The sequence below is a fragment of the Branchiostoma floridae genome, chromosome 15, assembly GCF_000003815.2.
Source record: "Branchiostoma floridae strain S238N-H82 chromosome 15, Bfl_VNyyK, whole genome shotgun sequence".
NCBI classification, from domain to species: Eukaryota; Metazoa; Chordata; class Leptocardii; order Amphioxiformes; family Branchiostomatidae; genus Branchiostoma; species Branchiostoma floridae.
Genome location: NC_049993.1, coordinates 20253429 through 20266950, shown reverse-complemented (window position 1 = coordinate 20266950; position 13522 = coordinate 20253429). Strand labels below are relative to the sequence as shown.

The following is a 13522-nucleotide window of genomic DNA, read 5'->3' as shown; positions in this document are numbered from 1 at the left end:
AAAAGACTGGAATCCCGTAATGTTAAAAATGTTCAATGTTTAAAGTGTTTAACAGACATCATTGAAATATAATAATTGTCCCAACCATTTGCCATCTCAGGTCTTTCTCAAGAGCACAAAGATTGAGATGAGAGTTCCTCGCGGCGCCTCAAGCCAGGAGCAGAGCAAGGAGTCAATCTCACAGGATACCATCATCCAGGAGAGCCAGAAGAGCAAGGAGGAGACCCAGGGATGGAGGCAGAGCCAGGAGGGCCAACAGAGCAGGTATTTGGTGGACAGCAGCCTCCACCAGGCTACGTGAATCGGTGGACTGATCGTAGAAATTGGACAAATAGAGTCAATAGTACGCTAATGCCCCCCTCACATTAGGCGCGATTCGATCGGACAACGAGTCTCACTCTGCGAGCTCTGATTTAAGAGGAGGCATGACCAGGATGCCGCCGAAGAAATGGCAGAGTTCACCCTTCCCGTCAGGGTCATGCCTCCTCGTAATTTAGAGCTCGCAGACTCGTCGTCCGATCGAATCGCGCCTAATGTGAGGGGGGTATAAGGGAATCGGCCGGCCAGAAAAAAACATCACCTCATATCCTCATCACGAAGCCTGTGAGGGGTCTGTATCGTCTTTGAAGGCGACTAATCGCTATCTAACAGGTGCGAAGTGGTGAGGATAATGGTTTTTTTCCGGCCGGCCGACTGCCCTGGCGTACTATTGACTCTATTTGTCCAATTTCCACAATTAGACCACCGATCCACGTAACCTGGTGGAGGCTGCTGGACAAGTATGGCAAGTCTGTGTCCAGGTTTGATTTTGTCTTGACAACGTTTGTTGTAAATTCAGCCAACAGGCTGCAGGAGATTTTTAATCTAATAAACCATTGATAATCATCATCATCATTTTATTCTGTTCCTTTCATTGTTTGCATGGGACCCATGTTGTTAATTCATGTTTTTTCATCTGTCATTTGACCATTTCGGAATATACATTTTCCATGTCATGAAGTTTAGATTTTTGGATGGATGGCGTGAAATGGTTTGCCATTCCTACAAGCAAATATTTGTTGGTCATGGTTCTGCAATAAAGATCATTGTCAATAAAAAAAGGTACAGGATTGACGGCACTCCGGCCATATCTGTTCTCCAGGAAGTCTCAGGAGAAGGGCATCAGCCAGCAGACCAGCTCCGAGGGGTCTGCCAGCAAGTCCAAGTCCTTCGAGTGGTCCAGCAGCGAGGAAAATCTGCACAGGCACACACCTGTAAGTGTGGACTTCTGTAGATTGTTTTGAGAGTAGCATGTTGTGTTCAGGTTCTGTGCCCTGTGTGGTAACTTCGTATATTCATCCCTGAACAAGTTATAGAAAAAAAATCCTTTTCAACTGGGCAGTCATGTCTTTAATAATCAGAAAGTTCTACAAGAAAGCAGAAAAATTTTTTCACTCCTTTCATTGGATTTTCACGGGTTCTTTTTTTCCCGAGACAAGCTCATTTTTCTTTACTCTGTAGACAGAAATTTTTTATTAAGTTCTCTCTTCTGACTCTCAAACTAGCCAATTCTTAGTTGATGCATTGCTAGGCTCTTGGCAATGATGGGTTGACCTTTTGTCTTTTTATGTACTTAGAATATTGTTATTGATAAGTACCCTGTCCTTGCCAAATTCATTTCGTATTGTCTCTGTGTCAGCGGGGTTAGCCCCTTGTAATAGCCACAGGCTAGGTTGGCAGCCCTGGCTGTGCATGCTGCATAGCAGAACCAATAAATAAATAAAAAACTTAAATAAATGAATAAGTAAAGGGTTAACAGGGTTTAATTCAAAATCACTTTACAAGGTAAAGGTTTTATTGCAAATTCGTGCCCATGGGGCTAATTGCAAGTGAATAAAGTCAAGTACATGAAGTGATTGAAAACAGGTAAATAATCTAAACTCTAACATACAAAGATTAAGTGATTGTATGTACATATAGAATATTGGTAGTCGCTACGACTCTAATTCTACATTACTATTATGGGGTTTGACTTCTTCTTTGAAAACAGTTGCAGGGCTCGAAATACCACCTGCATATGCAAGTGAGTGCAGGTATAATTGGAGCTGTGCAGGTATTTCTGGTGTCTACCTGCACCTAACCTATGTATGTGGATTGTTACTAGCATACATGAACTGTTGCAACCTATAAAGTATAAAAGAAAAATAGCAATGGTTCCTGAACAATTTTAGTATGATCCATATTTCCTAAATTCAGAGTGGTGCAGGTAAAATTTGTCTGGTGCAGGTACTTTTCAATGTTACCTGCACCAATGCAGGTATGCAGAAAAAAGTATTTCGAGCCCTGAGTTGAAAATGTTAACCTGCTTATCACTTTAACCCTCAGATTGAGGTGACCATCGACGGCCGCCAAGTTCAGGTTCAGCCAGGAGAGGCCAAGAAGATTCGTCACCAGGTCACTGGCAAGGTCATGTGCACTCTGTATTGCCATGGCAACGGCATCGAGCTGAAGTCACCCCAGCACGGCCTGCACGTCAAGGTCGACGGACACAACGTCGAGGTTAAGGTTCGTACAGAGTTGTGTATTTGTTTGTTTGTATTGTATTGTATTCCCAGTAAACTGCTTTATGGCGTAGCACACCAAGTTTGTACTGACCAGCACAAGCTGCATATCCAGTAAACTGCCTTATGGCTAATAACACACCAAAGGCCCAACGTCCGAGTATATCAGAGGACTCAAACCCAGAACCTTTGTAACAAACCCAACCCTCGAAGACAGCTGGAAACCCTTGTAATTTCATTCCCAGTCAAACATTAACACAGCTTGATGCTTCTCACGTGAGTCAGTAAGTCTTAGAATAGATGCTGCTACTGTTAGTATTAGTTCAGAGCCCAGAAGTGGTCCATGTTAACGCTTAAATAGCCAAACCCGGATATATCTGGCACTCATATGCCGCACCCGGACCCGGATATATCCCCCGAAGTAGCAACTTTGCGGGCGAGTAGCGCATGAACCCCGGAAGTTAGGGACTTCGGCCTTGTTCGGGGGATTCTTTTTGGAGGTCAGCAGCCAACCCTGGTACTGATAGCATTTTATAGTGCTGAAACTCTGGCAGTTTAAGGGTTAAACCCTACACTGAGCAAACTTGTTTAAAAAAAAAGAAATTCACGTTGAATTTCGTGTCCCCCCCAGGTGTCTCACGACTACCGCAAGAAGCTGGTTGGTCTGTGCGGCAACTTTGACGGGGAGCAGTCTAATGAGTACGAGGGACCTCGCGAGGAGATCTACAAGTCTCCCAAGGAGTTCGCTCTGTCTTACCTGATCCCCAGCAGCCAGTGCGAGGGGGAGGGTAAGTCTTCTCCTGTCATAGTTTTGCTTCTTAATATTTATCTATGATTCTACAAGTCTCCAAAGGAGTTTGGCCTGTCCTACCTGATCCCCAGCAGCCAGTACGAGGGGGAGGGTAAGTCTTACTTTTGTCTTAGTTGAGTCGGGCTTCTTTAATAGTGAGGTTTGTGTGTCAGTGACTCAGTGCTACTTTATAGTCTACAAGTATCCCAAGGAGTTTGCCCCGAGTTTGCAGGGAGGGTGAATCTTGCTTCTTAAGATTCTAAGAGTCTTTAACAAGTCTACCAACTTGAAGGAGTTTGGTCTATCTTACTTGATCCCCGGCAGCCAGTGTGAGGGTAAGTCTTACTTCTTAAGATTCCAAGTCTTTACCAAGTCTCCCAAGGAGTTTGGCCTGTCCTACCTGATCCCCAGCAGCCAGTGCAAGGGGGAGGGTAAGTCTTCTTCTGTCTTAGTTGTGCTTCTTGAGATTCTAAGTCTTTCAGAAGTTTCTCAAGGAGTTTGATCAGTCTTACCTGGTACCCAAATGGCAGGGTGAGGAAAAGTGCCACCTATCTTAGTTGTGACTCTACATGTCTTGCAAGGAGTTTGGTCTGTCTTTTCTGATGCCAGGGGGAGGGTTAGTCACGTGAGATAATCAAGACTACTTAAGAGTCTAAGGAGTTTGACCTTTCTCATTATATGGTGACCAGCAGGCAGTACAAGGGGTAAGGAAAGTCACTTCTGTGTTACTTGTGCTTCTTAAGATTCCAAGATTCTACAAGTCTCCTTAAGAGTTTGGTCCATCTCGCCCGTTAGCTGGTAGACAGTGTGAAGGGGAGGGTAATGCTCTGGCTGTTGCACCACACAGACCCCAGTAAGAAAGGGTTTTCTATGGTTTAAAGCCTTGTTTTCATTTAAAATATATTTAAGGTATCTCCTGCGACTAGTCTCCACCTCAATCAAATAAATAAGTGTTGCTTAAACTTGTCCCAACTGTACCGGAAAGAAGCAGTTGGTGATGCATAATATCATACATCACCCGTCAATGTTCTGGCCGTTGCAACACACAAACCAAGCTTAGAAAGGTTATGGTTATAAGCCTTGTCTATATTTCAGGTCTCTCATTGTGGTTTTCATTTTTCCCACTGAACAGCAAAGAAGCAGCCCGTGATGCGTAACATGATGATCACCCATGTAACACTTTTAAAGTCCGGATTGGTATGACTCGGACAGGAATCAAACTCACAACCTACCGAATGCAAAGCAAACACTCTACCCACTCAGCCATTGGTTGTATGGTTTTAAGCCTTTTTTTAATATCTTTTACATTGTGGTTTTTATTTTCTCTTACTCTGCAGGAAAGAAGCAGCCTGTGATGCGTAACATCATGATCACCCGTCTGAACCAGAAAAACGAGGAGCAGGCTTGCTTCTCAAAGACACCGGTGGCACAGTGCCCCGAGGGCTCCAGGAAGACCAAGTCTGAGGTGCGCTCCACGGAGTTCCACTGCCTGCCCAAGGAGCTGCAGAGCACCCAGAAGATGATCAAGGTGAGATTTCCAGGAATTCCCTCTAGAGAGACATGGCCTGGGTACCATCCGGAAAGTAGTTTGCTCCGGCGTTCATTATACACTACATAGAGTCGCTTCTCTGCTGTTCTGTCTGGGAACCCTTACCATCTTAACGTCTGGAATCGTCCAAATTTTGGACGCTGCGGCGCTCATTGGTCCATACACATGAGCAAATTATGGAATGGGTTCAAGCGATCGTTCAAACAGGCGTTCCATCCGCTTGTGGGAGGTCTGCTGTCATCGAACGAACACTATAGAACCCATTCCTTACTTTGTTCACTAACTGACGTTAGCACCAAACGGTTTGAATGTGCAAGTCTCCAGATGGGTAGCAGAAGCGAACATATAGGAGTGAACTACTACTATCCAGGTGGTACCCAGGCTACTAGAGACAGCCAGTTCCTCTGACAACTACATTTGGCAGGACCACAGTGTTGCTTTGTGAATGAAATTGTACCCTAAACTCCCTTTTGAGGATAAAACTCCCTTAAATGTTACTATTCTGGAGACACCGTCTGCATGTCATTAGCAAAATTGTGGTCCATTCCAAGAAGTATATAAAATTGTCGCAGAGCATGATATGGTGTAAGTAAAGGTTCATTTGGGCTATTTAAGTATAGGTTCACTGTTTTGTAATATTATATGGACTCCAGGAAGCTTGGATTTTACGAGTATATTGTAAGGTCTATTTGGATCTGTTTCTCTAGTTGAGCCTGAGATTTTTTGTATGTTCCAAACTGTGTAAGGTTTACTTGGGTCACATTACACATTCAAGGAGATGTAAGGGTTCTGTGCTTAAATACATAATAATAAAGCTGCACTAAATTTTGCAAAAGCATTTTTTGTGTCCGAAACATGTAGAAACATTTTCTAACTTGTATTCCTCATTTCTGCCCCAGATGCACAAGACGAAGCCTCTGGGAGACAAGCTGCAGGCGAAGAGCACCGATCTGGTGCAGGATGTGGAGGCTGAGCTGGAGTGCCGCGAGTAACCACGGCAACGGTAACCGCGGCAACGGGTAACCATGGCAACGGGTAACCATGGTGACCATCTGGCTAGCCATAATCAGTCTTCACGTGTTAGATTTCTGGAGATGCTTTGTGTATATTTTGAACTATGCCACAGCAATATGAAAAAATAGGAGATAGTCGATCGTTTTTCTAATGTTTTCTTTCTCGTGTTGGATGCAACATATTGATGTCACCTTGTTGTTTTGTCTGTTACAATTTCTGTGAGCCGTTAAATTCCAAAGTCATTAAACTGCACAGCCCAAGCACTGAAACTTGACAGTGTGCTGGTCTTTATTTGTCTCTCCTTTTACATAGTAAGGGTACTGGATAGTTTGAGATAGAAGAAACTAACTATTAGAAGAGGTTCCGAACATCATGAAACCTTGTAGTTAATGTAATGATTTAATCAATGTTGCTTACAAAAAATAGGTCAATTCCCTACAAATGTAACATAAAAGCCAAAGGGAACATTTTTTAAACAAAGACATGGTCCCATGACTTCAAGTATTCAAACTTGAATCAACCTAGCTGTCTGCTACAATAAATCCTAAGAAACCAATTTCTTAGAAATTAGAATTATCACAACAGCACCACCTCACATTATAACAACTCCCTGGCATATGACTTGTCACTAGCTAGATTAAGGTTCTACCAAGACAAAAAGGATGCAGGGTACAGCAAGATGAATGAGTGAATGAATGAATAAATGAATTAATGAGTCAATAAATGAATATCATATATTGAATAATCTAAGAGGGCAAGAGTCCAACAAGGTAAATGAGTGAATGAATGAATGGGAAAGAGACAATGATATATCATCAAAGCTGGAGGGAAAACACACACCTATAATACATATAGGTTCACTCAGGTTCCTGTGTTTGGAGCTGAGCATTTCTGTTGCACAAATTAAAAACATAGCTTGATAAATTATTAGATTAGAATCTAGATAAATACAAACTTTCTGTGTGTACAGCATGCCCAGAGCCTGTTGGAACTCTTTGAGCTCTGTATTCACTGTTTCTCTGTTTTTACGGCCCATGATCAACAAATAAAAACATAGAACTTCAAGGTAGAATCTTAGAAACCTACAAACTTCCTGTGTGTATCACTGTGTCTGTGGAGCCTGCACATCTGTATACAACATGCCCAGAGCCTGTCGGAACTGCTTGAGCTCTGTATTTACTGTATCAATGGCCCATGATCAACAAAGAAAAAAACGTAAAACTTCATGGTAGAATCTATAATAATTACTATAATAGATAAATACAAACTTCTACTGTGTCTGTGGAGCCTGCACATCTGTGTACAGCATGCCCAGGGCCTGTCGGAACTGCTTGAGCTCCGCCTCCAGTTTGGAGACGCGGTCCAGCACAGCGAACAGCTCCTGTAGCTTCTCCTGCATCCGCGCTCCTGTCCTCTCGTAAGTCTGGTACATGGAGCTCTCCAGGAGGCTGCAGGAGTTCCCAACCTGGAACAACAAGTTTGGTTTTGTGTCATTTCAAAGTCACAGTAATTAACGAATATGATGATATCGGGTGTATTTTGCAGCCAGTAGGTACCCAAAGTGAGGGTAATGAGGCTGTTTAACATAGCCGAGGCACCTCCTCGAGCACGGGACCCCCGTTTTACGTCCCTCCCGGAAGACGATTTCCTGGAAAGCTTCGTGAGGCTACAGCAATCCTGGCGTCCTTGGTTGGGGGACTCCCATCCAAGCACTGTCCGGACCGCGCGTTGCTTAACTTCCAAGATCGAGGGATCGGGTGTACCAACGCGCCACGCAGCAATTAACAGACAATGGAAATTTTATTCCTCATTCAAGGTCAATGACTGTCTACGGCTATGTAAGTTATAAAAGGAAAACTAGCTTCTTCTTTGATTAGTGTCAGTTTCACTACCCAGTGTTGAAGGCCAAAAGCAAGATGTGACAGGCACACGTAGTCTAATGCTAAGCTTATGCACTATAGGCACGACACAATTACTTTGTGCTGTCAGTGCATATTACAACAAGATCAGTGTCTTCACCAGGCTTTTTCACAGCATAGGGACATCTTACTTAGTGCAGCAAAGCCACATGCATGTTAAGTGATGCAGGCATGAACATTGTAGTGCAGCTACATAACAGTGCAGCTACCTGTATCTCCAGGGCCTTCTTGAAGTCTGACAGCAAGGCGGCATCTCTCTTCCTCTTGCTGTTGATGTCATCCACCAGCTTCTGTGCGCTCTGGTTCAGCATTTCTCTCGTAGGCATCCCAGATTCAACAGTACTGGCCATGGGGCTTTCTGTTAGGGGTTCTGAGGTGGATACTGGAATGGCTGGCTCAGAGTAACTGAGAAAAGGAATGAATGAATATGAAATGGATGAATAAACAGATGGATGAACAAATGAATGAATGAATGAATTGTTTCTGTGTACTCTGGTTCAGCATTTCCCATGTGGGCATCCCAGACTCAACAGTACTGGCCATGTTGTTTTCTGTTAGGGTTTCTGAGGTGGATGCTGGAATGGCTGGCTCAGAGTAACTGAATAAAGGAATGAATGAATATGAAATGGATGAATGATTAAAGAAATGAATGAATGAAAGATGAATGAATGCTATTTATGTGCACTTTAGTTCAGCATTTCCCATGTGGGCATCCCAGATTCAACAGTACCATCCATGGGGTTTTCTGTTAGGGTTTCTGAGGTGGATGCTGGAATGGCTGGCTCAGAGTAACTGAATAAAGGAATGAATGAATATGAAATGGATGAATAAACAGATGAATGAACAAATGAATGAATGAATGAATTGTTTCTGTGTACTCTAGTTCAGCATTTCTCTTGTGGGCACCCCAGATTCAACAGTACTGGCCATGGGGCTTTCTGTTAGGGTTTCTGGGGTGGATACTGGAATGGCTGGCTCAGAATAACTGAGAAAAGGAATGAATGAATATGAAATGGATGAATAAACAGATGAATGAACAAATGAATGAATGAATGAATTGTTTCTGTGTACTCTAGTTCAGCATTTCTCTTGTGGGCATCCCAGATTCAACAGTACTGGCCATGGGGCTTTCTGTTAGGGTTTCTGAGGTGGATACTGGAATGACTGGCTCAGAGTAACTGAGAAAAGGAATGAATGAATATGAAATGGATGAATAAACAGATGGATGAACAAATGAATGAATGAATGAATGAATGAATAAATGAATGAATTGTTTCTGTGTACTAGATAGTTCAGCATTTCTCTTGTGGGCATCCCAGATTCAACAGTACTGGCCATGGGGCTTTCTGTTAGGGTTTCTGAGGTGGATACTGGAATGGCTGGCTCAGAGTAACTGAGAAAAGGAATGAATGAATATGAAATGGATGAATAAACAGATGGATGAACAAATGAATGAATGAATGAATGAATAAATGAATGAATTGTTTCTGTGTACTCTGGTTCAGCATTTCTCTTGTGGGCATCCCAGATTCAACAGTACTGGCCATGGGGCTTTCTGTTAGGGTTTCTGGAGTGGATACTGGAATGGCTGGCTCAGAGTAACTGAATAAAGGAATGAATGAATATGAAATGGATGAATAAACAGATGAATGAACAAATGAATGAATGAATGAATGGTTTCTGTGTACTCTAGTTCAGCATTTCTCTTGTGGGCATCCCAGATTCAACAGTACTGGCCATGGGGCTTTCTGTTAGGGTTTCTGAGGTGGATACTGGAATGGCTGGCTCGGAATGACTGAGAAAAGGAATGAGTGAATATGAAATGGATGAATGAATGAGTAAATGAGCAACTGAATGAATGAATGGTAAATTAATGAATGGTTTCTGTGTACACTCTGGTTCAGCATTTCCCATGTGGGCATTCCAGATTCAACAGGCTTTCTGTTAGGGTTTCTGAGGTGGATGATGAAATGGTTGGTTCAGAATAACTCAGAATAAAGGAAAGATGAATGAAAGAATGAATGAATGTGTTGTGTACCTTTCCTGTCGTCAGTGTTGGACAAAACAATTGTGGAATAAAAACAAACAAATAGAAATAAGATTAGTGTCCAAGAAAAACTTCATAAACTATAATTACAAAAATTATGATTATTATCAGTTAATTCTATTATTATGCAAGTGGGATGAAGAACTGCCCTCTTGCAGTTGGGAAGAATACTGCACCTAAACATTAGCAAATTGTAAATTTTGTTTGTTTGTTAAACTATTACTGATTTCACAGTACCTTACTGAGTCAGTATCAGAGGTTGGTGCCTCCTGCACAGCTGTTTCTCTGGTTGCCGCGGTTTCCCCGGGATGTTTGAACATCTTGTCGTCCTTTGTCGCGTTCCTCGACTCCTGTTGGCTGGCTGGGACTATTCCCGCCTTAGCACTGGTTGATCTGGTCTCCATGTCTGACAACAACAGGATAATTTGGATTTTGGAGCTTTCTTTCCTTTCGTTTTTTGAGGCTACCAATTTCAATTTGCTGAAGACTTTTGTAGCCTATATAGGAAAGTCGTGTTAAGTGCCTTTCCCAAGGGTACAAGACCAGTGACACATCGGGGTTTGAACTCAGGACCTTCTGGACCTGAGTCAAAAGTGCTGACGATTGCGCCACGCAGTCCCACTAGGTATTCTTTCACATAATCAGTAAAGTAAAGGCTTATGTTTTGATGCCTGTCAGACACCTTCCTCAGAGCTTCTAACTGGAGTGCTGCTAATCTCATGCTATATGTAGCCGATGAAGGTAGTTCTTTTACAGCAAGAACATAAATATATCATCTCAAAATGGCTACTACTATGGAGCTCTGAGAAAGATGTCTGATACTATAGTGATAAGTATTAAAACATAGGACGTCAGGTGATGTTAAACACATCAGACCAGTGCAGTATCATGTATGAGACATTATGATTGTGATGACACCACTGCCCCCCTCCCCTAACTTTCCCTAGACAATTAGTCGCTTCAAAACACACTCAAACATAACTTTACATTGTCCTTTGTTTGTAACAATCACAATGTACTGCTGTTGGACCCGAATAAAGTCATATTGACAACAACAACAAAAAAAAAAAACTTTACATTGTCCTATCAATGAAACTAGTTCAGGACACATTGCTTTGAGAAAATGCCAGTAGACTTACCCAAATGGAATGCTGTAACTGTAGCAAATCTTGACCTTGAAACGTTTTAATCCTGGCGGGCAACACAGCTGATGGGACATGGAACATCCAAAATGGCGGATGGGTTACCCGGCGTGCGTTGCGGTCGTGTTGTCCAATCAGATCGCGCGTTCTAAACAGGCGTCATACGGAGGGAAGAATGAAGACCACGACATGCAGCCGAAGATCTGTGGAAAATGGTAAAAATTGAGCAGTTTTAGACAACATTTAGCTCAGATTATGTTCTCCTGGTAGCAGCGACCGCCCAGAAAACTTCAGTGCCCACCGGTTGCGAAGGGAACGCTGTTTACTTTGAAGAAACACCGGGAAGGGGAACGGTCATGACAACACCATCCAAGATATACGATGGCCGATAAGTACAATTCTAAGTGTTATGCGCTTCCCAAAACTTGCCGCAACAATTAACTCACAGACCTTAATTTTATGATGAACATTTCGTATTGTATTGTTTTTGTCTGAAAGTTATTCAGCACCAAGGACAAGTCCATCGGTACATTAAATGTCACTTGTTGGTAAATTATGAGAAAGCTGCGCGCCTTGCCGTATAACGTTACATGAAACCGCTGATTCATACAACGATGTCATGGAACCGCTGATCCATGCAATGGTTTCATGAAACCGCTGGTCCATACAACGGTGTCATGAAACCACTGGTCTATGCAAATGTGTCATGAAACCGCTGGTCTATACAAAAGTGTCATGAAACCGCTGGTCCGTAGTGCAGCGGTGTCATGAAACCGCTGATCCATTCATTGGGGTCCTGATAAAGCTGAACAATTAAACATCAAGCGACTTGACTCACCTAAGCATTACGTATCTCGAATTCTATTCGAAACCATCCGGTGAAAAGGTATGTAAATGAATGCAAACACTTCCAAGTGGTAGTAGATGGCGGTGTCTCATGCAGATCCTCGGCACGGTTACCGGAAGGTGCTGATGTGTTGCACAAGCGCCGCCTATCGTTAAGCATTTGTACTTGAAGACGAGACAGCAACCTCCGTTACGTATGACGTAATTTGGTCACTTACACTGCTTTCCATAAACGTATACATTTCATTGAATATCTGCTAGATTACCATAATCTTTGTTACCCCTGTTCTTAATTCTAAGTCGTCAAGTTGAGTTTTCACATTTCAAAAGTGGCCGGTTAGATTTTGCTGTCGCGCGTATATACTAGTGTTTTGTAAGTAAGCTTGAGGTGGGAGGTGTTGCAATATCTGGCAAGGACTTTACCTTCTACCAGCAACGCCGATAGCACCCCTTAGAACACCTATGTGTAGAACAAACCCTCCACCCTACACATGGTAGCAAATATAAGTGGTAGTAGTAAAGACCGGTTTATTAAACAATAGACATAGCATTCCTCCTGGCAGACATTACAATTAACTATGAACGACATGTTAAAACACTGGATCGATGATTTATAGTGCCACACTACCGCACGTATGTCAGTTTACAATTACAAAATTCCGTTAGTTTAACATTAGTTTGCTGATTGTTACAGCATCGTTCTGTAAGTCACTTTGGTTAGTCATTACTTCTGTGAAAATATAAATTAATCAATTAGGGGTATCTTTTGCAATAAAAGCACTTTAGATACACGCTGGACTTTGCCTTTCTGTTACCACAGTTCTAACATACTGCGGTATTGAACTATTTTTGGTTGATAGATCACAGTAGTGTACAGTCAGCAAATGCGCTATTCTGTTATCTATTCTACCCTTTATCATCACTTAGTGACGCCCATTGTACAAAGCTATGCGGTTGCGAGGATTCCACTGCACCGTTGCCGTGATGGTCACAGTATGATTATTTATTGATGCCTAATGATGGACCAACGCACGGTCTCTCTTGTCACATGCTTTGATACCAAACAAATTGTTAGTTCATAGATTAAATGGCAAACAATTCAGCAATGTCAGCATCGCTTCCCTTTTATTTACCTTTCCCATCGCTTAGTGACCCCCATTGTGTAATGCTATGTGCTTGCAATGATGAAATCAAATTAAATCAAATCTTGGTCAATTAGCAGCTGAGGAATCACGAAATAATGATACCTTTTCTGTAATTTACTCTACTCTCAGTACCACTTAAAGACATACATTGTATTATGCTATGTGGCTAGAAGTCTGTAGAATACAAGTCGTGGGGGTAAGGGTTCAGCCACGAACACGTTATTAGGCGGTTTTCTGCTTTTAACCCTTGTATCATCGCATGGTGACATCCATTGTATAATACTATGTGGATGCAGTAATACAATGCCATTAAATCTTGGTCAATACAGTAGCTTGGTTTGCAAAAGAAAGATAGGAAGGTTTTCGTCTATCTACTCTACTCTTAGCATCACTTAGTGTCACCCATTGTGTAATGCTATGTGGTTGCAATGGTATAAAGTCCTGGTAAATACACGGGGGTAATAATATAGCGGGGGTAAGGCAAATATATTGATAAGATGTTGATAAGATATTGTGATGACACCTGTTGA

At 42.4% G+C, this 13522-nt stretch overlaps 2 protein-coding genes across 2 annotated transcripts in view; one reads left to right on the top strand and one right to left on the bottom strand.

The window, feature by feature from the left end:
* LOC118431651 (vitellogenin-6-like) overlaps window positions 1–6162 on the top strand; it is a 46597-nt gene extending 40435 nt beyond the window's left edge. The window contains exons 34-39 of the mRNA XM_035842893.1: window positions 101–264; window positions 1142–1253; window positions 2365–2544; window positions 3172–3328; window positions 4668–4858; window positions 5779–6162. Of these exons, the coding sequence (XP_035698786.1) occupies window positions 101–264; window positions 1142–1253; window positions 2365–2544; window positions 3172–3328; window positions 4668–4858; window positions 5779–5871 (897 nt within the window). The 3' untranslated portion in view covers window positions 5872–6162. The remainder of the gene's footprint in view (window positions 1–100; window positions 265–1141; window positions 1254–2364; window positions 2545–3171; window positions 3329–4667; window positions 4859–5778) is intronic.
* On the bottom strand, window positions 5937–11152 carry LOC118432418 (synaptonemal complex central element protein 2-like). Its single transcript, XM_035843976.1, has 4 exons — window positions 10999–11152; window positions 10097–10265; window positions 8022–8217; window positions 5937–7358 (listed from the first exon to the last, which is right to left on the bottom strand). Exons 2-4 carry the CDS (start codon window positions 10261–10263, stop codon window positions 7164–7166), a joined length of 558 nt encoding a protein of 185 aa, XP_035699869.1. The 5' UTR covers window positions 10264–10265; window positions 10999–11152; the 3' UTR covers window positions 5937–7163.
* Between the last annotated feature and the right edge of the window lie 2370 nt (window positions 11153–13522).

Excerpts from the sequence above, each read along its gene's own strand:
- LOC118432418 (XM_035843976.1), bottom strand. The coding sequence starts at position 10,263 with ATGGAGACCAGATCAACCAGTGCTAAGGCGGGAATAGTCCCAGCCAGC. Across the intron at positions 8,218-10,096 it reads TCTGATACTGACTCAGTAAG|TTACTCTGAGCCAGCCATTC; the intron begins GTACTGTGAAAT and ends TCCTTTTCTCAG. Across the intron at positions 7,359-8,021 it reads AGAAGGCCCTGGAGATACAG|GTTGGGAACTCCTGCAGCCT; the intron begins GTAGCTGCACTG and ends TTGTTGTTCCAG.